Source organism: Buceros rhinoceros, unplaced genomic scaffold (assembly GCF_000710305.1).
Source record: "Buceros rhinoceros silvestris isolate BGI_N320 unplaced genomic scaffold, ASM71030v1 scaffold18100, whole genome shotgun sequence".
Classification (NCBI taxonomy): Eukaryota; Metazoa; Chordata; class Aves; order Bucerotiformes; family Bucerotidae; genus Buceros; species Buceros rhinoceros.
The window spans coordinates 17,733-42,631 of NW_010391487.1; the positions used below are offsets into that span (position 1 = coordinate 17,733).

General features: G+C 41.3%; 2 protein-coding genes across 2 annotated transcripts in view; one reads left to right on the plus strand and one right to left on the minus strand.

The window, feature by feature from the left end:
- Positions 1–9,509, plus strand: part of LOC104498526 (lens epithelium-derived growth factor-like) — a gene marked incomplete at its 5' end in the record, with an annotated part of 25,917 nt that extends 16,408 nt beyond the window's left edge. The window contains 4 exons of the mRNA XM_010141923.1: positions 2,838–2,939; positions 3,615–3,834; positions 6,123–6,234; positions 8,886–9,509. Coding sequence (XP_010140225.1) covers positions 2,838–2,939; positions 3,615–3,834; positions 6,123–6,234; positions 8,886–8,949 — 498 coding nt within the window. The remainder of the gene's footprint in view (positions 1–2,837; positions 2,940–3,614; positions 3,835–6,122; positions 6,235–8,885) is intronic.
- A 5,197-nt stretch (positions 9,510–14,706) lies between these two features.
- LOC104498537 (snRNA-activating protein complex subunit 3-like) lies at positions 14,707–20,260 on the minus strand. The gene is made up of 5 exons (XM_010141934.1): positions 20,255–20,260; positions 19,142–19,224; positions 17,745–17,909; positions 16,609–16,716; positions 14,707–14,886 (listed from the first exon to the last, which is right to left on the minus strand). Exons 1-5 carry the CDS (start codon positions 20,258–20,260, stop codon positions 14,739–14,741), a joined length of 510 nt encoding a protein of 169 aa, XP_010140236.1. The 3' UTR covers positions 14,707–14,738.
- Between the last annotated feature and the right edge of the window lie 4,639 nt (positions 20,261–24,899).

The window sequence follows — 24,899 nt, forward strand, 5'->3', positions numbered from 1 at the left end:
GCAGGAATTTAATGAAGTTCAGCAAAGGTTTAGGTTCTGCACCTGCGTAAGAATAACCCCATGCACCTGCACAGGCTGGGGACTGAGCATCTGGAGAACAGCTTGGAAAGACAGGACTTGGGGGTGTTGATGGACATGAGGTTTACCGTGAGCCAGTAATGTGCACCTGTGGCGAAGGTGGCCAACCTTTGCTGCATTAGAGAGTTCCTAAAACAAGGAAGGAGGTGCCCTCAGTGCTGGTGAGACATGGATCCTAGGATCCCTGTTCTGGGCTCCCCAGTACAACAGAGACATGAACTGTAGGGGGCTGAATAGCGAGCCGTGAAGATGAATTAAGGGCTTCGAGGCTGAGAAATCTGGGAGTGTTCAGCCTGGAGGAGAGAAGTCTGAGAGGGGGATCTTCTCCATGTGTGCAAATACCTCAGTAGAGTGTGGGAAGATGACAAACACTTCCCTGTGAACTGACTTCACTGAAGGCAGTGAACACTGAAGTCAATGGAGGAAATACTGCTTAAACCTAAGGAAAATCTTTCTTACAGTGAGGGCTGTCAAACACAATATTTTCATCTAAATTCTTATGCTTTGGCATCCACTGTTAAGGTAGGGCAGTGAAAACAGACAGGGGAGGACCAGAGCTTATCTTTTTTTGCCTTTGGTACTTTAGAATAATACCAGTTTTTCTGAATTCAAGGTTATTTGTGCTTTTGTTGGTTTTGTTCTGGTTTGGTTTTTTTCTCTAACTGAAACCTCAAATCATGAGACCACACTAAAATTACTTCACCAGTTTCTTTCTTAGAAGTACTGGAGGGGATGCAAATCTTTGAAAGCCCACTTCAATTTACACAACTGAAAAAGCAAGTATAAGGCTTCATTCCATCCCTGCCTTTATGTACTGCTGAATACCAGGAATTCCTCACTGCTATTAACTGGCCAGGTAGAGGTGCGAGAGTGACTTCTGTCTGAGCACTTTGCCTAACTGATTAAATGGTCTTTTCAGAGTACTGTTGCATGGATGGATGGTGCTGAAAGGGATTCAGCCTTTGGTTTTAGTGTCTTGTTTAGTCAGTGCTATTCCTACTATGAGAAAATATGACTATCAGTGACGTACAGTAACATAAGAAGCAGCTCCAACATGGGAACTCAGTGTTGTGTGGGTGTTGGAGGCACGGTTTAGTAGTGGAGGCAGGAGGCTGCCCTGTGCTGGATACAACCAGCTGCAACCGGCTCCAGAGGACCTGCAGGGCATGGGTGAGCCTCTCAGCCAAGATGGTGGTGCCTCTCTGAAAATTTATATAAGAAAGGTCAAAACACAGTTGGCAGAGGGAGAAGGAGGAGGGGAGGAAAGAATGAGGAACAGCCTGTGGAAGAGACTGTGAACAAAGATGTTCACAGTTCATGTTCACACCAAAGCCTGTGGAGAGCCCATGCTGGAGACTTCTCCTAAGGGACTGCACCCTGTGGAGAGAGCACAGGAGTGGCAGAGAGGAACTGTGATGTACTGACCATCTGCCCCCAGCTGCACTGTTTGGGGGTGGGCTGGGGAGGGGAGTCTGGAGTGAAGCTGAGCATGGGAGAGATAGGGGAACCAAGAGTGCTGATTTAATGTTTGTCTTTGATTCTCACAAACCGAATATTTTAATTGGTAATAACTAAATTTTCCCAAAGTAGAGCCTATTTTGCCCACAACAGCAACTAGTAAGCAATTTCCCAGTCTTTAACTCAGCCCATGAGCTTTCTCATCCTGTTTTTTCTCCCTGCCCTGTTGAGAGGGAGCAGTGAGTGGCTGGGTGGGCATCTGGCTGCTGGCCAAAGCTAACCCACCAGTGTTAAATATGAAGCCTTCATTTCTGGTGTGGCCTATTCTTAAATTATTTTACTTAAGCCCATGCCAATACTTCGTCTCAAAATAGTTCACCTTAAATAAAATTTAGAAAGCTTTAACTTCACAGCTTCATGGGTTTGGCTAAGTAAATCACTCTGTTCTGAGACAGATTAAATTCCCCTAAAATAATGAGTAAAAAACCCAAAACTGGAACACCACCCCAGCCCCCTCCCTCAGCCGCTGATCCAGAGGTGTAATGGAGCAAATACCTTGGAATAATACTGGCAAGAACACTGTAGAGCTACAGCAAGGTCACTTAGTTTATTGTAATGGTATGTATCAAGTAAACATAATCATTCTGCTGAGCGTAGTCCTGACATGTTTGTTTGGGTGGGTTTTTTTTAATTCCCTTAAGAACAGGAGCCACAGTTTTATACAGGATGCAGAATTATTAGGATGAACTGTGCTGGTGATGAATCTTGTTAGTTTTAAGTAGGAAGAGTAAGTGTTGTTCTTAGAAATTGATCAGAAGCTCATATTAGTACTTCTGGGTGTCCTGCGTAGCGTGTCATTCATCAACCAGCTGAAAAATCTAGAGAGATACAGTTCTGTGTATTAACTGTAGTCCACTTAAGATTCTTTGCTATCTTCTCAGTGGCAAGTCACTTGGGGTAAAATAGTGTATGGAGAAGGCTGACTATGAAGAACAGCCTCAAGCATGAAAGTACGAGAATTGGGAGAGTGCATAAAGCTTGAGTTTGTATTTTGAAAGGAAAAAATTATTTAAAAAAATAAATTTCTCAAATAGCATCTCCCTTTTGTTATGGAAGTAGCTGAAAGGCAACTGATGGTAATTTTTGTTTGCAAGTTTGACTGTACAAATTGTTCTTACATTAAGTACATAAGGATTTTATTAGGAATGTATCACCGATCATGGAAATGAATTTAGTATGACTAATTAAGGATTACTGACATGTAATTTAAGTCTTCAAACTAATTTTTTGTTTCTATACAGGATGTGAACAGGTGTATTGAGGCTCTTGATGAGCTTGCATCCCTTCAAGTCACAATGCAACAAGCTCAGAAACATACAGAGATGATTCTGACTCTAAAGAAGGTGCGATCTGCAGTATTAATCAATGTCATCTATGTGGTTTCTTTTTAAAATGGTATCAGTGTTGTTTACTACTAGAGTGTGTCCAGTTCTGGGCCCAGTTTAAGAACAAAGTGGACAGACTGGAGAGGGTCTGAAGGAGTGCCATGCAGAGTCCAAGTGCTGGAGAACCTGCTCTATAAGGAAAGACTGAAGGCGTTAGGTCTTTTCTTCCCAGAGGAGTCTCGGGGGGGACCCCATCACAGTATTCCAGCATTTAACGGACAGCTACAAAGAGGATGGAGGCTCTCCCTTCACAGGCAGCCACGTGGAGAAGACAAGGGGCAGTGGGTACAAGTTGCAGTAGGAGAGGTTTCATAATTTTCACAGTAAGAACAGTCACTGGAACAGCCTCCCCAGGGATGTGGTTGAGCTTCCAGCACTGGAGGTTCTCAAGATGCGATTGGAAGCATGCTCGATAATCTCATCCAGGCTCCATCTCCCCTGAAAAATTGGACCAGATGATCTTTCAAAGTCCCTTTCAGCCTGGGTGTCCTGTGATTTTTGTGATACTTCAGAGTGTGTAAAAGTCTATGATATCATTTTAGGTTAAATTAAGAATTTCACCTAGCATGAGATGAAATTATATAGAAATTTAAATAGTAAGTGGAGCTCATTGCTTTATTATTTTTATTTCAGATACGGAAATTCAAAGTTAGTCAAGTTATCATGGAGAAATCTACAATGCTATACAACAAGTTCAAGACCATGTTTCTGGTTGGGGAAGGAGATTCTGTTCTTTCCCAAGTACTAAATAAATCACTTGCAGAGCAAAAGCAGCATGAGGAAGCCAACAAAACTAAGGAACAGTGGAAGAAAGGAGCAAACAAAAAAATGGAAAAGGAAAAGGACCAAACAGGTAAAGCCACTTGTGTTGTTAGTTTCTTGTCATATAAAAAACCTAGTCTCCATCAATTTCTGAGCCATCTTAAAAAAATACTTGATGTAGGAAGTCTACCCATCTATTAAAACCTTTACCTATCTTAAATAATCAAGGATAATACTGCTGTAATTAAGTTTCACGTTCAAGGGTATAATGTTTTCGGTGGCTATTCTATATTTATGCCTGAAGGGAAGGGCTTTTTCAGTAATCTAATACAGCATTTTTTACTCCTCTGTAATTCTAACTTTATTACCTTATGGAATAAAAACCCCATTAAACCTAAGTTGGAAGAACTTATTACCTTCCATTCCTCCAGTAGCCTCTGGTGTCTAGACTTCCACCTATGCTTAATGTTCTTCACTAGCCTCTTCCTATATGATGCATTCTGCTGTGTGTAGCAGCAGCTTTTAACTATTTAGGTGCTACATCTATGATGCAACTTTAGTAGTTAAGTCTAACAGTAAAGAAATAATCATCATTTGGGGAAAAACAGATTAATCATGAGCACTTGTACAAGTACAGCATGATATTGAGAGCTTTCCATAGTAAGTATGCTCTACAATAAAAGAGCATTAATTAGGTCAGTTATTTTTTTAAAAAACAAACAAACTTGCATTTTCCAATAGTGGAACAAAATAAGACAGGGACACAGGAAAGTTTTTTTGCAAACAAATTTAAATCCTTAAAGATGTAGGATTTCTACCCACCTATTAAAATGACTTAGATCCTTGCTCTCCATGAGCACTGGAGAGAAATTGTATTTACTTTGAACTTGAATCCTGGAAGAAAAAGTGTTTCAGAAAACTGTTTGAAAGTTACACCACCGGGATCTGGAATAAACAAGTTGCTCTAACTGCGGTGATTAAAGATGTCAAGATTCAGAACAACGGTAGTTGAAACACCACTGTATTTGTAACTGTTAGGAAAGCAAGGATAATGATAAAATCCAACCTTTTTATGATGAGAGGAGTATGCATGGTGTAGTAGAGATTCCACACAGATCATTACCCAACCCAGTGATCAGCACAGTTAGTACTTTAACAAAGAATCTGTCCTGAAAGGCTTCCTACATGTAGTCCAACTAAGAAAGCTGCTCCAGATAAGGTTAGCACCAGACATCAACAGAACACACTGAAATACCAGTGTAGGGGGATTCCACACCGCTGTATGGAAGCGGATTTTTCTTTATTTGATGCAAAGATAAATTTTGGTTCCTTACGTTCCTACTTGTGCCCTTTTAAAAACTGAACTGCTGAACTCCTACTATCTTCACAAAGCACAACAATTACAGAAGCTTGTACTTCAACTGAAGTACAGCTCCAGAGTATCTACTTTGTGGCAAGGGATTATAGCTCTCAGTTTCACTGAGTTCTTCCCGTGGCATTCGAACTCAGAACTGATTCTGAGCAGGTCTAAATAGATCAGCTACTAGAATGCTATCTTAAAATGATCTTGCCTGCTTTTTAGCACCTCTTAGCCTGTAAGTATTCAGATAAGTAATGTCTTGTGGTTTTTTCTTGCTGCAGAACAGTAGTGTAATAGAAGGGTTTTGGTAAACCTGTAATGTCTAATAAAATGGACTGTCACTTCTGACTTAAAGTGACATTCCTCAGGAGTTCACTCCAAATTCACTGGCGTGTAATACCAGAGGAAAACAAGTATTCATCACAGAAATTTTAAAGAGGTTGAATATTCCTGCTTTGACTTCGCTAAGTAATAGCTTCTACATTGTGCTTGACAAATGCATGCTATACGTAAACAATTTTACTCTATTTATATGCAGTTTGTCATATTTTGATTATATACATACTTGTTAGAGTTGAGAATAAATGAGAATCTGTGGAACCAATAACTTCTCCAGTTAAAGTATCAGAAATTCCCCAAAACTGTGTGACCTGGTTGAAGCGATAGACAGAATTTACTGCTGAAGTATATTTCTCCCACTGCACAGAATATAAATAAGCATTAGTCCTATTATTTGTAGCTTAGCAAGCACAAGAAGAACTCAAAACCTCATTAAATACATACACTGTTCATTTCACATTATTGAAATGATGGGATGAGGCTCATTTCATGGAATCTTCAGAAGTTGAAGCTGTATCAGTTCCTGCTTTATGTGTAGTTGCAGCTGCTGGGTATCAAGGTGAGGGGAAAATACTTCTAGTCTTTGAGTTGAAGAAGGTAAAGAAATTATCTGGGGCTTTATATAGCACAGTTTTGCTGCCTTCAGTATTGTTTTCTTTCCCTGCCCTTTCATTTCACAGGTTCCAAGGTTCTGAATGGAGGGTCTGAAGCTCAAGACACCAGCCAATCACAACATAATGGAGAGAACACTGAGGAAAAGAAAGATAGGCATGAAGTTGGCAATAAGAAAAAGTGAGTTAATACCTTACTGAGCTAAGGATCTGTTACACTCTAGCAAAATTATGTAAAATAGAACAGCAGTGTATGGAAGTGACTCAGCCTTGCTGAGGTACTGTTTTCTCTACCAAGTCTTCTCTCAGCTTCACAGAATGATCATAGTATGCAAATCTTCTGTTAAAAGTTTTGAATACACATTTTAAAAGTTACTTTGCTCACTGCTATGGTGGAGACTTAAGAGAAAAAAATTGCGCGATGTCCTGTTAGAAGATGCAAAGCATATGATGTGTCAGGGCAACGTATCAGCTTTCTCCTATGTTTTGGACTACTTGTTGCTCTTGAGTTGGAAGCAAAGAAAGCCTGAACCAAATCTTGCAGAAACTAACAGGATTTATTAAGTTATTTGTGAAATCATGTATTCAAATCCAAAGCCAAACCACTTTGTGTTCTGTAGTGTAGCTATAGAATTGCTCAAATGCAGGTAAACAGCAGGCTAGAATTTAGACCTGTGACATTTCAGAACTCTGAACACCTTCTAGAGGTTGATGAGTTTACCTTTTTCAAACAAGAGGTCATAAGAATGTTAATTTGTCAGGAGGTATTTAAACCTTATCCTCTCTGAAAAGTGCTCTTTTGCAGAAAAGAACAAGCAGTAAATCTCATGTAGGATATGAGAAATACTTAATAGAATTTAGTAAACAGTGAGGAAAAGGCCTGGGATTATCCTAAATTGTTTTGTTGTACCACTTTGTTTTCTCTGAGCACTTCTGCACCTTTTACTCAGGGAGTCTTTTTGTCCAGCGGGAAGTATTGGAGAAAGCTTTCCATTCATCACTTTCATCATGCAGGCCAGGAAAAACTGCAGTTGCCTGGCATTCTTTTGGCTGTCTGCCAAGTTAAAACTCTACAAATGAATGGAGTATTTACAGTTACTGACAACAAGGTAAACAGAACAAAACAAAACAAGCCCTTAAGATGAAAATGAATGTGGTTAAGTGCTGAGAAGTAGCCTCAGAACTACTGGCTTCTGATTACAAAGCTCTCAGAAGTGACATTTGGGAGTTTTCAACCAATGATGCCAAATACTCATTTGGCCTGAACAAGCAGCATGTTGCAGGAACATTGTGAAGGCACAAGTGCAGGTTCCTAACATGGGTCAGACAGCCTAGCGCACTGCTTATATAGGTTGGTTTGGTCAAATCACAGTACGGTGCTAGCAAAGTGCTACAGCTGAGTTACTTGAAATCAATAGCAAGGCATATCATAATTATATAAATGGCTACTGAACTGGTTCTCCAAGGTAGAGTGTTTTCAGGACTGGCTCCTTTCCCTGTCCTGAAGAACCTACCTGACAGCTCTTGGATTTTTGACTGACAGAGAGACAATCTCAGTCAGATTGCCTTTATATTTGTTATTTAAAGAATTAAGAGTATTTGGGTGCATACATGACATCTCAACAGACAGACATTGGTCAAAAGGAATTTAAGGCAGATACTTCAGGTAGTTAATATGCCTGAAAAAGGCTGTTGAATGTAAAAACTGTCTCAAAAAAAAAGCAACTTTGAGGCAAGATGATTTATATTTTTAGTACTTCAGTAATTGCAATTGTATCTGTAAAACTTGCAAATGTATCTTCCACGAATGAGGTAGTGGGAGTGTCATGTTCTGCTAATAAATACTTATCTCTACGTGTGTGTGGTGTTTGCTGTGGCCTTGAATTCTACACTCCCAGCACTTTCTTCGACTTAACCTAAACACAGAAACAAACCCACTTTACAAAAATCTTGTATGGCTACTTGGGAGCAGTTTCTGTGAGCTTGTAGTTGTTGATGGCTAGCAGCTATATAAACCAGATTTTGTAAGACCTCTTGCATATACTTTGCATGTTGAGAAATGCACCCACATACCTGTTCTGAATTCAGTCAAGCTACATACTGGTGTCTCTTTCATCATGTGGTGTTCCTTTCAGTCATTTTTACCATACATTTTTATTTGCAAAATTCAGTTTCTTAGAAATGAGAAGCTAGTAAGCAAAATAAATGTGAACAAATCATCATTGTTCAAAACATGGCTGCAGTTCCCACTATTGACTCTAAGCAAATCATTTGTAAACTTCTCAAATCACACTGCTGTCTGTCCAGTTCTGAACTTTTCCCCCCTTTTATGTGGCGCAAGACCCAGCCGTACCTTTCTGAAGTTGTGTAACTTAGTAATTCTCACGTGGTGGGCACGTAGGAACATCTCCCTGTTCTCATGTGGTGAAAAATGCATACTGCTTCCAGAGGTTACCTTACTGTTTGGGAGATTATTCCTGGCTATTAAGAAAACTTATAGTTGGTAAAGTATGCTAACCAAACACGTTTTCCACCTGAGGGATCATACGTTTGGCAGCAGACTAGGGGAGGGCTGCCTGGGTGGAACACAGACCCATTTCTGTGAAGACTGCCAGGCACAGCTGTTAATGGGATGTAAATGATGTTTGGAGTCAGTCAGCCTAAGAGAGAAGATGGACAGCTGGCACCACTGCTGGCCTCGGTTCCTCAGACTCTGCCTACTGCTACATGTACATCAGCATCACTTACTCTAGACTGTAGAAGTTCATCAGGACTAAGTCTTGCTCTCCGCCTTTTTATACGCTCATTAATGTTGCTTTATTTTGTTTCTAGGGCATGTGGTGAAGAGCGAGAGCTTGAAAAGCCAGCAAAAGATTCTGCCTTGGAAAACAAATGACACCACTGGAGTCATTTTTTAAAATACAATTTAGGGGATCGTTAAGTTTTGCATTTGCAATCTATAGACTGCCGAAAGTTTTAAATAATTTTATAAGCATAGTATTTTAAAGTTAAATTTTGTGAAATAAAAACCCCTTTAAACTTAGTTTAAAAGTATTTAAACCCTTTTGCCAATAGTTTTGTCCAGTATTAATAGGTAACACATTTCAAAAGAAGAAAATTCCTGTTAGAAGAATGCTTACATGTTACAGGACTTAGAGTTGTAGTATATTTTTACCTGACTACTGTATGTTTGTCTAGCTAATTGCAGGGAAAAGTGTAAATACTTTTAACTGCCCAGTTGCTTCGTTTGTATAAAACCTCCTGTCTTCCTATGATACTAACCTCTGTTTGTGCATAGTTTTTTTCAACTCTTGTTGGAATGTCTTTTCACTGTGTTTTGTAGGAGTTGGAAGCAGCATTTTTATAGCTTTTAAAATGTTACTGTACGAGTATACTTAATCACTTTTTTTAAACATGTTCAGTTCTGTTCTTAGAAAACCCATTGTGCCAATTTACTGCAATGTGACTTCATAATAATAAGTATACTAGAAAATGTGGTGTTCCCACAAAACCCGTTGATGCACACTGGTTGGAAAACACTGTCTTGAACCATTTATGAAAATAAAGAATTTAAAATGATAAAGACTGGTTCTTAATACTAACTTGTGTAGGCAAAAACATTCATAGGAACAACAAGGGTCTAGTTTTAGTACTATTTTGATTTTATTGCCTTGGCATTAACCTGGGGATTTCTAACTTGAGGTTTAACAGGAACGCTGATGAAATATTTTAAGAAAAATTCCTAAAGGCATGAAAGGGAATGAAGCAGGTACAAGGTCCTCTGGAAATTCTATCTTGAAACACATACTTTGCCTAACCTCAGAACTAGGACCAACTTGCCCATGACCGTAAGCGGTATTCGACAGAAGCCAGCCTGGTTAGAAATTAATAGTCCTAAGAATCTTGTTAGGGGGATATCATGGGTGGTGACAGTGTTCCAGATATAAGGATTGTCTTGCATTGTATCCCCTTCAAAGCAGCAACAGCAAAACACGGTTGCAGCCTGGGGGAGATGAGTGCTTAGGAAGCATTCACTCACACTATTCCACAGGGCAGAGTTTTCAATATGACCAAAACAGCTTGGTATCAAAGATTGTGAAAACAAACTATCTCTTGTTTACATGCCTTGTGAATTGCTGCCATGGCTGCTTCAGTCAGCCCACCTGGGGTTTTTGTTGTTCTTTTGTTTCCTACTCAGGGTAGGACAGAGAAAAGGGATTTCTCATCTATAAAACAAGGCACACTCTTTATGTCTCTTTGCAGTTCTGCTTGCATTAGCGCTAAGCAGCTAGGTATCTGGTAACAGGAAAAAGCAACTTCTGCACCCCATAGGTCAGGACCAGGTGAAGGTCAGTAACTTAGCATTGCTTTCAAATTTCTGTGTTCCAGAATCTGAGTGTGACAAAGTTTTATTGAGAATAATACTTTAGTTTCACTGAAATCAGGCACGACTATGAATTAACTCCTCCATCTTCTAATTCTGAAGAGATGAAAACCTAGCACTGCCTTTTTGCTGGTTGGGTTTTTTTTTAATTTTTCCTAACACTAGAATAGTGAACTGCCTAATAGTTCTAGGGTCATAGCCCTCACCTCCCCTTCACCTGCATGGTTTAAGTAACAACAAAAAAATTCTCACTAGTGACCAAAGACATGGAATCAGGACTTCAGCATCCGATACTCACTGCACAAGCAGTATTACGTTTCTGATGTTCAAAACGGCTATTCAGTCACCTTACTGGTTTGCACTAATTAGTATTTTTTATGTAGCTTTGCCAGAATCCATCACAGTGAATATTTTTTTTTCCCTGCTAAATACACCACTCCTTCAGAGACCACTGTGCCACATGCACTCACTACGTGTAAGCTGCTGCTAACACCTCTGAAGTAGTTTAGTCTGACCAGTTTTTAACTATTTACATAGTGATACACCTAGATGGCATTAACTGCTTCTATAGGTTGTCCTTAAGCAGAACCCATTACATTTATTTTTGGTTTCAGTAATCTGTAAATGAGCTGGAATGTTAAGATAAGGCAGGATCATAGGTTTGGTAATGTAGAAAAGCCAACAGAAGGATATTTATTTCAACATTCAACAACACTGTTCTCCAGCTGCTGGAGCCTGTTTTCCTGCATTTGTTCAGCAGACTCCTTAATTTTAGAATGTGCTGCGTGCTTTCTGAGGGCTTAACCACATGGAATATGTTTGTTTAAGTTTTATAGAGGCTAGCATGGTTTTTCTCATTTCTTAGTACTCCACTACTGTTTACGTCTATGGATAGAAGCACACGGACATGTATGCATCTGTACTGATCTTAGCAGAACATGATTTGTCCACTTTTACAAAAGGGTACTACTGCCACTCTACCTTCCTGCCCGAAGCTGGTAGCAGCCTAAAACTCTTTATTCTCTCTTCACAGCTCTATTCATCAAAGAGGAAGGAGATGTGAAGAATGCCCGCAGGAAGGCCTCCATGTTGCTGCCCCAAAAAGCATGCTCGTAAATGACATTTTGCACAACATGCAGTGGCAGTCAGTTAGTTACAGTAAAGCTTTGTAGTAACAGGATGGCTGCCTTGGGAAATTAAAGTAGCCAGCTACAGGCGTTCAGAAAGGTTAACGATTAAGTACTGAAGCCTGTATTTACAAAGCGGAATCCACTTATGTGATTACTGGAAGTTAAAACTCAGCATGGAAAGAAGTTGTAGTTCACAGCAATGTCGTGAAGATTTTGAATACAGCAATGTCCCACCCAAAGGTTAAAATATGCAAGTAGTTACAAAATGCTGAAACTGCTTGCAAAGCTTTTCATGAGCATAATGAGCACGTTCTTGTGTAATGAAGTGGAAGGTATTCATATACCAACACTGAATAGCTTTCAGATCTGGAAGACAGTACCTCAGGTTACATCTGGAAGATCAATAGCCATGGCAGCTCCCAGGAAGAAATTCTCCTCGGCAGATGGGCACAATATACAGTCTCCACCGATCTTGAGTTTCTGCAGCCTCCATCATTACACAAGAGATGCTGCTAGGGGCAGAAACTAACATGGCCTTACAGCTAGACCATTACACACCAGCATTCTCATTCAGCTTCCACACAGAAGGAGTTACTGTATACTGGATTTTGTATACTTCTACATACAGCTAGTCATAAGATACATTTTTTTGCCTTAAGAAGATGTTAAAATATATGGGAATTCTCATACAGGCATTTCCCAATTTTGGCCATTCCTTTATATCGAGACTCCTTTAAGCAAAGAAAGAGATACTGTGTATTCATCAGGTACACCAGATCCACCTTGTTTTCACCCAAGTGTTGGTGAGCTAACGCACTACTTCAGAGGGTTAATTGAGATGGATGCAGCGATGATGCTCCTGCTTGTATGCTGCAAGTCACTGAAGTCACGCTCTACCCATTCAGCTGCTTGGTCTTTTACTGCCTATATTTACTGCCCAGAAGTATCCTAAATTCACAGGATTTCACTCACTGTAGAAATGGTCATCTCACCTTCCTTTCTAAGAAGGATTGTCTTGCCTTAAAAAAACCACACATGGACAAGAAATTATTAAAAAAAAAAGTATTTTCTCATATTTCATCACAAAGTAATAAACCTGCTTAGAAGTTTTGATCACTGAAACACTATCAGCACTTAACAAGTGGCCAAAACACAAATAACCAGCTGGTGTCAAAGAAATCTAACTATGAGTGTGAAGAATCCACTGCTGGATTTCACTAAGAGGACTCATTTAGAAAAGACACATTGAATCAAGACCAGAACCTCGCTGCCCTTTGAGAGCTCCTGGGAAGTATCTTTAAAAATCTTGATCTAGTGAAACCTTTTTGTTCCATTTGTCACTAAGTTGAATCACTCGCTACGAAATAGGAGCAGAAGACAGAAACAGCACCTTGCAGCACGAGTTGTTCTCTCTTTTGTCTTGAGCACAGCATGCACTGAACTCCCACAGCCAGACTGTGGCCAGCTTCTCTTTGCCTTATTGAAAGTATGGGACTGGCCCTAGCAAAATTTCTTAATCTGCAGGGACAACAATTTTGAAATATATTTCACCGTAACTTTTTACTGGAAAGAAGGTGAGTTGGGTGAAAGCATACTGAGGTAGAATTAGTTCAATGAAAGAATGAACTTCCATTTTAGAAAACCCATTCACAACCCCCCTACTGCCTGCCACCTTAGAAGTCAGCATAAGAAACCATCAAACAAACAAACAACATCTTTAGAAATTATGCCAGCTGTCTACATAATCTCAGTTCCAATACTGAAGCAGACTGGGAAGCCTGCATGCTCCCAGGCAACAGCTGCAAGAGGGGGAGACTGGGAAAAGACAGAGAGTAGCAACTTAGGAGGCAAATACTGAAGCTGCAAGCAGAGTTGTATTGCAGGGAATCTTTAAAGCAGCTGCCACAGCACTACAAAGCAGTCCAGCCATAGCAGTTTAACTGGTGACAGCTGTGGTGGACAGGGCACTCCTCTTCTGCAGATTCCTGAAGGATAAGAGAACTATCACCACCTGCTGGTACAGGTGCTTGGATCAATACTCTGTTTTCAAACAGACAGGCCAACAGCTGGCTGACTTAGAAGAACCCTGGAAAGATTTTTTTGTCGTAAAAAAAGCAAAGATTTATATTTACATGGAGTAACACACTACCAGAAAGAAGTCAGATATGTGAGTGATGAATGGAGTCCAACAAATACTTAAGGCACTTTTGTTTCAAGACATCTAAGATAATCAAGTAAGCTCTTGCAGAATCTCTCGCCACAGGACCTGAATAGAAATTAATCTGTCAAATGCATTTCTGTATGCAGGTTACCAGAGTCAGCCGTTTTTCACACCAACCAGAATTAGGCTTTTTTTAAGAACTAGCTGAAGCTTTCAAAAGAAAAGCAGTTAACGCTACTAGCTTTCAAATCCACTGAATTCCAGATGAGTTTATAAAGCAAGCCACTAGGTAAGTATATTCTGTCTCAGCAAGCAGTTTCAGCATCAGACTGGCAAGTACAAATTGGTCATGTTTTAATAAGAAACAACAATACTTACAATAACAGACTGATACTTAAAAAAGAAATGCAAAATGAACGCTATAAACACTGAAAACTGCATGAACTGTGAACAGTTAACAAAGTTATTTGAAAGACAGGCCATGATTAAGTCATTGGTGAAATGTAGTTTACTCCTTAGGGAATCGGTTCTTACGGTCACAAAGCAAGGACAGCAGTAGCTTACAGATGCAAGCACTTCCCTGTCTGCAGGAAAGACCACGTTCTCATCCTCTGAGGTTAAGAGAGCCTCGGATGTACAGAACTTCTCAAAATCACAGCTGCTTTTGCAAGGTATTGTCTTTTTAAATATCCAGGTTTTTAGAGTCCATAATCTCCAAACTACTGTACTGTTGTCACAGTATATTAAAAAATGTAACTGATTAAAATAAAGCAGATGTCTAAGCATATTTTTCCATGCTAACTTATCTTTTAAAATCATACTTACTTGCTCAGAAAAGCACCAGAAAGACTTCAAGTGCAAAGGGCTCCTTCCACCTCAGGTGAGAGGATCAACTAACTGACCCAAAAGCCAGCAATACACTCAAAACTCAAGCTGTCTGGTGGTTTTAACAGCCAGAGCAACAGAATCAGCAACGTAGTTCATTGAATTCATTCTGGCTCAGGTCAGTTTCAGTTGAAAATCCCAGGATCAACATAAGGATATGCAAGAAACTCCCCCAGTTTATTGCCTTCCGCATCATAATGGAGCATCCGAAAACAAACATCACAGAAGAAACAAGGATCCTCTGGTGCCAGACTGTCTTTGTTGGTCACCCACCTGCAGGTTACAAAATACAAGTGTTTTCCATGTGAGTCCAACACATTTGTGACAAACATTTCAACATGTTACTCAACCGTTTGGGACCGTAGGAACAAACATCATCAATAATGTCATACGACCAGGTACTACCCACACTGAGTATCTCCCAACCCAGGCATACAGCTCTTTTCCAAACTCCACTGTGTCAATCACAGCTGCTATCTTACACTGCTACAGCAGCATTTCCTGAGGCCCTCCTCAAACCTGCATAGATGGTACAGTGCATAACCAAAAAAGAAAAATTAACAGGAATCTTCTCACCACCTATGGCCATTTAGGTCACAAAAAAAAATAACTGTTTTCCCTTAAAGGAAGAAATGGTGATACAGAGCAGACACATGTCTGACTCAATGAGTAGTAACCAAATTAATTTACGATCCTAATAGAAGGGCCTGGATGATGCAGACAAGACAAGGAGGGGATTGCTGCACACTCCAGCACTGACGTTAACATGAACTCAGCTGCCAGTACAAGAAGGGCCTGCCATGTCACCAGGCAATTAATTTATGGTAGCACTCAGAGGCCATGACAGCTCAAGGCCCCTAGTGATTAAAGATGCTATCTGCACAGATTAGAACACTCAGGACAGCCAGCCAAAGCAGCTCTGCTATCCATGGTTTAGCATCTCCCCAGTTAAGCTTAGTGCTTAATCCTAGTTTTAATTTAATGCATTTACATCACCCCTGGTAATGCCTTCCCATTCCATCTTTCGCCCATATTGACCCTTTGGCTCCACCTCCCCTTATGGCTAAACGCCTCACAGATTACAGCCACTTGTGAAGACATCCTAGGGGCTCTGCTGGCAACACCAGGACAGGCTCCCATCACAAGGGGAATTGGCTCTTTGCCTGATTCCAGGGAAGTCTAGGGCCAAACAAGCAAGATAACAAGGACACAGCTGCTGTGTCAAACTGAGACTGAGTGTAAGCTGCCCTGGGGGAAAAAAGGTGCAGCGGGTGTTTTTGCAGATAGACTATTCAGACCTATAAAATCAAGAAGCTTAGCGTAGTCGGTAGAACTCCTTTAGAGAAGTTTCTACTGTATCTGTTTAAAGGCTTTCTCATGTCTCAAACAGCACTCAAGTGTATAAAGAGCAATGAATTCACATTCTCCTCTTAACTGCAAAAAATCTGTGCAACACAGAAAATTATTTCAAGTCCAGCTGCACAGCACAGTTTTCAAGTAGAAGACAGCTACATGCCTTTTAAAAATCTCTAGATTTTACTATATTAAAGTTGGACAGATTCATACTTCCTTTTACTGAGATGCTAGATTTAATGAAGCTCTGTAAAACTTGTGGCAAATGAATTTGAATCATTTCTTGTCATAGGGGAAAAATACAGTATTTTCCCCCCAAAGTAAGATGTTTCAGAAGTAACTGATTGAGAGCCACGCTCTATGTATGCAAAAGAACCTGAACCAACTAATTAGCCTCTTCATCATTTCAGTTCTTTTGATCATCCTGCATCATCACCTCCAAACGAACGCTACCTGCAGGAGGCCTTTCCTCGGTAGTGAGATGACGGCTGCCTGGAGAGTAAGGTTTTAGAATACTTTCATGAAGATTATTCAGGTGTTTTATCAAATACATACAGAGCTTCTATTTTTTTTAAGTTAGCAGCAGCACCTAGAAAGACTTATTTAAGAAAACAACTTAAAAGGATCGAGAACATAGTGTACCTGGCTGTATACATTTTGCACGCAAAGCATTTTCTGGTACATAACCAATGTTTCTTGATGAGCAAGGGATAGAGGTTCCTGTCCAGGCAATCATCCTGATGAATGAGCCTTGAGAGAAATAAACACATAAAATACAATAAAGACTCAGCCACACTGCAGTTTATGTGAACATAAGCACGGACACTAGAAATAAGGCAAGATTTAAATTCCTATGTAAACTACGACTAGACATCTTAGCATTTTTCAACACAGATGAAGATCCAGAGATAGACTTCTACTTGCACTATCCATGGATTTTATGTTCAGGATTAAATTCAGTTTGTGTAGTAACTCAGAACTCTTCAGACCATCTCCTTTAGATGGTCTTTTCAAAGCTTTTATCTTTGACATAGACTAACAGGCAAAAACACCACCAGGTGAATGTTTAGAGGCTCACAATCCTAAAATCATCTACTTGCAACATTCATGCCCTACTTCAGGTTGTATTTTTCTTGGGAGGCACCATATTTTAAGAATCCTTAGGTACATCAGGCTTATGCAAACAGAAAACAATCTGTCACCCACTACAGACAATCAGGAAAATGGTCTCTCTACCTGCTATGCCCTGAGCAGAGCATACACAATAGTTCTACTGTTGATGTGATTGCCACCTCACAGCCACTATCATCTCATTCTTCTCTTCCCTGGCTGTCCACCTCAGCCCACTGTTTCCAGCCCTCTGTCCCCTTTTCGGTTCCTGCCCCTTAGCAGGGCCAAACCTAAACGCAGAAGCCTGGTTAATTCCAGCCAGAGCCATCAGCAGTATCATGCTTCCTGGTGCTCCAGAATCACCATGTAAATCTGCCATGCATTCGTTCTGCATAGGAAGAGCTTTTCACTGTGGGCTCCTCCCATACCACAGTCATGACAAGCTAGCTAGAAAGCAGTTTTTTATGCAAATTTTTTAAAAAATATGCAAAGGAGATTACTTTCTTCATTGCAGAGGTAGCCACGTGTATATAGAATAAAATCTTAAATAAGCCCTGCAGAAGGCAGCAGAACAGTCTTAAAGTTAGTCTCGCAAATATTCAGCATTTAAGGTCTGAAGTTCGTCCACGGAAAGCTTGCTTTCAACTGCCTACAGAGAAGTAACTTACCTTATATCAGTGATGATAATGATGTGCTCACAGTTCCCTTGGTGGCAGAAAAGGTATGGAAAGCCGATTTTGAGGGACAAATCATTAAATGTGTAGTCCTCCATTTTTACAGACTGAAGATTTCCATAGCCTCTGTCATGAGATTCTGACCACTCAATAATTGTTCTGAAAACAGAAAGGCCACCAGCACAGCAACGCTATAAACTGTGAATGCACAAAAAACGGAATACCTTGGGGGACATGGAAAACTCTTCACTGGGACATAGTTAAAAAGACGGGAAAAAAACCAGCTCACATTTTGTAATAATTTAAGGTAATTTCACAGCAATACCGTAACCCCACAGGACTGTGCACTGATCTTGTGGAACACCTGCCTTTAATTCTCCACCAAGCAGCTTCCTGAGCAGTTCTAGTATGCTGCTAATAGCACCCATGCAGGTCAGGCTGTTTGCAGCACAACACTGACCAAGTATTCCAATAACTCAAGTTACCAGCAGGTCATTTTTGCTCCTGTTCAGTAACTTTGTTTTCAACTATTAAAAAGGGGTTTTGTTGTTGTTGTTTTTGTCAAGGAGAAACACAAAGCTGCCAACTGCACAGTTATATTTCCAAAATTCAGCTCTGGAAGAGCACTGGCCACTGTTGCAGTTACTTCCTGGCTTTTCAGCACGCTCCTCTGAACAAGGCATTTCACTTCTACAAGTCTGGCATAAAAAGAAAAGAGTTCACACTCACAGCTCTTCCATACCATTCATTTTAACATCTTGATCTAAATCTCACTACTGTGTCTGCAAGCCCATACTTCCTTAAAATAAACTACTATGTATAGTTTAACTGGGTATGGCTTGTGCTCAACCAGTTCCAAACAGGAGATACCTGAGGCTCTTGGCAATGTCATCTCAGATTTCTTTTCCAAACAGTCACTCTTTGCTGGTGCCCTTTGCTGACTTTACCAGGAAGGCATCCAGCATATTTTCAAGATTGAGCATAACTGACTTCCACAACAACTGAGCTTGTTGGATTTATCACCCATCTTCTACCTCACATGCAAGTCCTCTGGTGGTCATCACAACTCAGGGAGGGCACTTAAAGAGCCAGTATAGATGGGCACCTGTCATCTTCCACAGCAATCCTATTCCAACTGAGAGAAGAGGATTTGCAGGGGAAAAAAAAAATTAATTTATCCCCTTTTCAGAAGGAAAGTGAGTGGAAGCAACAAGTAGAGCAAGTAAAGCTAAACTTCTATGTAAAAATCAATTCAACATTAAAAGATATTAAGAAAAGTCCTAGATTCATACTATACATTCCAGTCTTTAAACACCAAAAATCATAAACAAAATGAAATCAACTTCCTGCCCCTTAAAGTTTTCCTTAGTCAGTGTCTACATATACTATACCTGCTCAGATCTCTGCACTCTGGGTATCTTTTATCATTATAAAAGATGCCTTCAAAATAAAAAAAAGCAGATTTGTAGAGATCCTGAGGGGGAGAGAGAGAAGTCTGCATTAGTGCTCTGAGAGATTTAACACCTTAAACAAGAACATGTCAAAAACCAAGCACTTCAGACATCTCAATTATATTAAGAGACTTCATTCTACAGGTTTCTAGGAAAAGCTTCGCACTGGTTTTAGATGCTGATGTGACAACAAGGCTTATATGATTGCCATCTATGCAGCTGCTCTGATGATAATATTCTCAAGTCGTAACAGGTTATTTTAGTGCTCTTTTATTTCCATTCCCATCATAGTAGTTACAGATTTCTACAAAAACATAGATGAAGAACACAAGCAACACTGCATGAAGTGAATTAAGTAACTGCATAACACTGACTTAAAAAAACCCCCCTAATAATAGCTAAATAAATTAGCAAGATATAGTGGGTTGACCTTGGCTAGCTGTCAGACCCCAGTTGCTCTCTTCACTGCCCCTCCTCAACAGGACAGGGGAAAGAAAGCAAGATGGGCAAGCCTGTGGGTTGAGCCAATTTCATCAGAAAAGCAAAGCAGGAAGAGATTTATTCTTTACTTCCCATCACCAGGTGATGTCCAACCACTTCCTGGGAAGCAGGGCCTTAGCACACATAGTGGTCAATTTGGAAGAAAAATGCCTTAACCATGAATGGCCTCCTTCCTCCTTTCCTCCAGCTCTTACTGCTGAGCACAAAGCCTGGCATAGGATATTCCTTTAGACAGTCTGCATTAGCTGTCCCACCTACACCCCCATCCAGCCTCTTGCCAGACCACTGGCCTTTGGGAGGACCAGGAGAGACAGTCTTGCGGCTGTGTAAGCACTGCTGAGCAAAAGCCAAAATGCTGGTGCATTATCAAGCTGGCCTAGACAAAAACACCAAGCACTGCACTATATGGGCTGCTGTGAGAAAAGTTAACTCCATTCCAGCCAGACCCAGAACACCTAATCAGAACAGACCAGACCACAAATACTTTCTGCTGAAACGACAGACAATTATTGCAGTCCTGTCTGCTGCACATGCATGCATGTATGTACTCACACGCATCCACACCCACCAACCACACGGGAGCAGTCCCTGGTCACATCCATACAAACAACACAGACGTGCAACTTTGGAAGGTCCAATCACCTCACTTCCAGGGACACAGAAGAAAATCTACCACCCTTCAAAATTCCCCCATAATTATGAAGTTTATCACATGCCATTTGTACCAGTCTTCCCTATCAAAAATTAAGAATTTATGGCTCTCATACCAGACTGCAAATCATCTCCAGAAACTGAGCTATCTCATGAGTCTCCACCACGCATTCTGCAGCAAGACTGCAGAACTATTCAGGTAAAATCATACTCATCTGTAAAAAAGCAGACTCTAGCTGCAAGCACCTCCTTGAGAAGGAATTAAGTAAGTCTGAACAGGAAAACATCCTGTTGAAACAGCACAATCAAGTATTGCGCTGTTGATCTACCCAGACTACTTGCCCGACATTCACAGAACAGTTTTCTCCTAAAACTAGAAATCAGAGACATTTTTCTGTATTTTTGCAAATTGGGGACAAAAGGCTGGAGAGCAGCCCTGCAGAAAGACATCTGGCAGTTTGCGTTGGTGGCAAGTGTGCCCTGGGATGCATCAAGCACAGCATCACTAGCTGGTCAAGGAAGGTGATTGTCCCACTCGACACCGCAGTGGTGCAGCCCCACCTTGAGTACTGTCTGCAGGTTTGGGTGCATTAATGTAAGAAGGACATCAAACCATTAGAGAGAGTCCAGAGGAGGGTGACCAGGATGGTGGAAGGCCTCAGTGCAAGACTTATGAGAAGCAGCTGAAGTCACTCAGCTTGTTAAGCTTGGAGAAAAGAAGGCTGAGGGGTGACCTCATGGCAGCCTCATGGCACCTTCCTCAAGGTAGGCAGCAAAGAGGGAGGTGCTGATCTCTTGTCTCTGGTGATCGGCACAGGAAGAAATGGAATGAAACTACATCAGGAGAAGTTCATATTGGACATGAGGAAAAGGTGCTTCACTGAGAGCAACAGGCTCCGCACAGAAGTGGTCACAACCCCAAGCCTGTCAGACTTTATGGAGTGCCTGGACAACACTCTTAGTCACGTGGTTTAGTTTTTGGTAGTCCTGCAAGGAGCAGGGAGTTGGACTCAATGTCCTTATGGGTCCCTTCCAGCTTGAGATACTCTATGATTCTATACCAAATACTTTGTGTGTTTTGCAACTTAAAAACAGCTAGACAGTAAGATTAAGAAATGGAATAGATTTACACTATATATATATATATCTCCAATATTAAAAGGGGAAAAACATACAAACTTTTTATTAAGATACAAATGTAATTTTATATCTAAGGAGTATTTTTAAAATTACATCATGCATATGCTTTCCATAATTTCCATCTTCTGTTGCTGCTGTCAAAACAGCCTTTATATAAAACAAGTCACTTGAGCAGAGAGATGATGACCATGACAGGCTGTGGTTTTGTACGCATACAACTTTTTTACCTCCAAATTGTCCTCTTTCGAGTTCTTTTGGCATGTAAGAAGGCTTTGTTTCGGTTTGTGCTGTAACTCCTTAAAGAACCACTCCTGATAGCAGTGTATATTATCAAATTGATCACAATACTTTTACAGGGCTTAAGCACCAGTTTCAAGAAGCAAGAGTCAGCCTGCTGCAGTGGTCCAGTGAAGCAGGGAGATGCCTCAGACTGAAAACACACGATGGGGAACCATATTGTTCAGGTAGTTCATTACATTTTGCTGAAGAAAAAAAATACAAAAAAAATGTATCACTTTTGTTGTGGAAACAACACAGCTAACACACAAGTCTATCCTGAGCTGGGGAAAATGGGTCAGCTATGTTGCACAGCATTCATTACTGGAAGTGACAAAGTCGAAGGGAGGTTGAAGGACATAAAGTAAACCCTCTCAAACCACTTCAGAGCAGAACACTTTTGCAGTGACTGCTGCTCAGGGAGCCATTCTGCATATGCCATATATGCAACTGCGCACAGCTACAACACACACAAGGGATGCTAAGATACACTATACACACACAATTGTCCTGCAAGCTACAGCATGCAATTTTTCCCCCATATTTTCAACTGTGTTTTGAAGAGCAGTGTTTCATGACCTTTCAAGCAAAAAACCCTTTATCTGCAAATATACGCTGGCATTCAGGTATTGCACAAAGCCTATTTAAATCCTGTATTTTCTTCGAGTCTACTTAAAACTGCAACGAATCCTTCATTCATGGGTCTTAAGAGCATTTTAATGAAGTATCTCTCCAATGTGCATCAACACATAGTTTTATCACAGGGAAGTGGTTTCAGCCTTTACACCTCTAATCACACTGTGTGCCAGCGTAGAGAGAGTGTAGACAGCGATAAGGTCCCCCCCTGAGCCTCCTCTTCTCCAGACTAAACAATTCCAGCTCCCTCAGCTGCTCCTCATAGGACAAGTTCTCCAACTCTTCACCAGCTTTGTTGCCCTTCTCTGAACCCTCTCCAGCACCTCAACATCCTTCTTGAAGTGAGGGGCCCAAAACTGGACACAGTATTCAAGGTGTGGTCTCACCAGTGCCGAGTACAGGGGGACAATCACTGCCCTGCTCCTGCTGGCCACACTATTTCTGATACAAGCCAGGATGCCGTTGGCTTTCTTGGCCACCTGGGCACACTGCTGGCTCATGTTCAACCAGCTGTCGACCAGCACGCCCAGGTCCTTCTCTGCTGTGCACCTCTCCAGCCACTCCTCCCCCAACCTGTAACACTGCAGGGGGTTGTTCTGTCCCAAGTGCAGGACTCAAATTTGTCTCTTTGAGCTATTAACTCTAAGGTGTCGAAAGGCAGGAAAGGCAGATACTAGAGCAAGAGATGGGAGTCATGACTGGAGATGACCTGAACAAAAGCACTGTGGTAGGAGCGTGTTTTATGTTCAGACAATTTGTTTCAGCTCTTTTATTGTCACCCTCCCTGGCTCTCCAACCATGAAGTGCAAGTGCATGCTCTGGCAACTCCTTACTGATATTTGTGGGTCACAGCAGTTCTCAGTTAGCTGCTCCAAGCTTCAGAAAACAGCTGTTCCTCATATGAACAGAAGTCCAAGGGAGCCACTGCCACAGACTTCTTATGAATTTGAAGTCAGGTCTTTCCTGCTTAATGCTGGCCAGAGCTACGACCCAGACATTCTTTCTTCCCAGACTTTGCCCATTTCGCTTCAACGCCCCCCTGATGTTGGTTTGACTAAGGTGTTTGTTTACAAAACCAACCAACCAACCAATCAAACCAAAAAAGGCACAGAATAGAACAGAAGAGAGTATTTCAGTTGGCAGGGACCTACAACAATCATCTAGTCCAACTGACTGACCAGTTCAGGGCTGACCAAAAGGTAAAGCACGTTGTTAAGGTGTTGTCACAGAATCATTTTGGTTGAGAGAGACCCTCAAGATCTATCAAGTCCAACCTTTAACCCAGCACTGCCAAGCCACCACTAAATTATGTTGTTCAACACCGTATCAACACATCCTTTAAATACCTTCAGGGATGGTGACTCCACTACCTCCCTGGGTAGCCTGTTCCAATCCTTTACAACCCTTTCAGTGTAGAAATTTTTCCTAATAGCCAGCCTAAATCTCACCCGGCACAACTTGAGGCCATTTACTCTTGTTCTATCGCTTGTTACTTGAGAGAATAGGGTGACTCCCACCTCAGCACAACCTCCTTTCAGGTAGTTATAGAGCGTGAGAAGGTCTCCTTTGAGCCTTCTCTTCTTCAGGCTAAACAATCCCAGTTCCTTCAGCTGCTTCTTTTAAGACTTGTGCTCTAGACCCTTCACCCGCTCTTCTCTGGACACACTCCAGCTTCTCAATGTCCTTCTTGTAGTGAAAGGCCCAATGTCTCTTGAGCAGCTGGCAAACTGACATTTTCCAAGGACATTGGAAAATGGCCTGACATTGTCCAAATGTCTCTTAAACACTAACAGATTAGGGGCACCGACAACCTCTCTAGGAAGACGGTTTCAGGGTTTGACAGCCTCTCAGTAAAGAAATGTTTCAAACTGTTCAGTGTAAGCCTCCTGTAGCACTGAACCAGTCTCATGTGTCCTCTCACTAGATACCAGGGAGAAGAGATGAGCAGCTCCCTCTCCACTTCCCCTCCTCAGGAAGCTATAGAGAACAATGAGATCACCCCTCAGCCTCCTTTTCTCCAAACAGGACAAATCCAGAGTCCTCCGGTGCTCCTCACAGGACATGCCTTCCAGCACTATCACCAGCATTGTGGCTCTCCTCTGGATGCATTAAAGGACCTTCACATCTGTCTAAATGATGGGCCCCAGAACTGCACACAATATTCCAGGTGAGGCCACAACAACACTGAATACAGCAAGATGATCACCTCTGTTGACCAGCTGGTTATGCTGTGTTTGATGCTCCCCAGGGCGCAGTTTGCCCTCTTGGCTGCCAGAGCAACACTGCCGACCCATACTGAAACTGCTGCCAGTCAGCTCCCCCATATCCCTTTCTGCAGGGCTGCTCTGCAGCCACTTCTCTGCCAGTTTTGCCTGGTGTTACTCTGTCCCAGTGCAGAATCAGGCATGTCGACTTCTTAAATTTCCTCTCATTAATCATTGCCCAATGAAGAAAAAGCAAAGAATAAAATCATAAAACCCAAAAGCAGCAGGAA

Bases quoted from the DNA above. Each gene is read 5' to 3' on its own strand.
- LOC104498537 (XM_010141934.1), bottom strand. The intron at 17,910-19,141 runs GTATAGTATATG...TTCTGTTTTCAG, and splicing joins GAGTGCAGAGATCTGAGCAG to AACAATTATTGAGTGGTCAG. The intron at 14,887-16,608 runs GTACACTATGTT...TGTAACCTGCAG, and splicing joins TGCAAAATGTATACAGCCAG to GTGGGTGACCAACAAAGACA.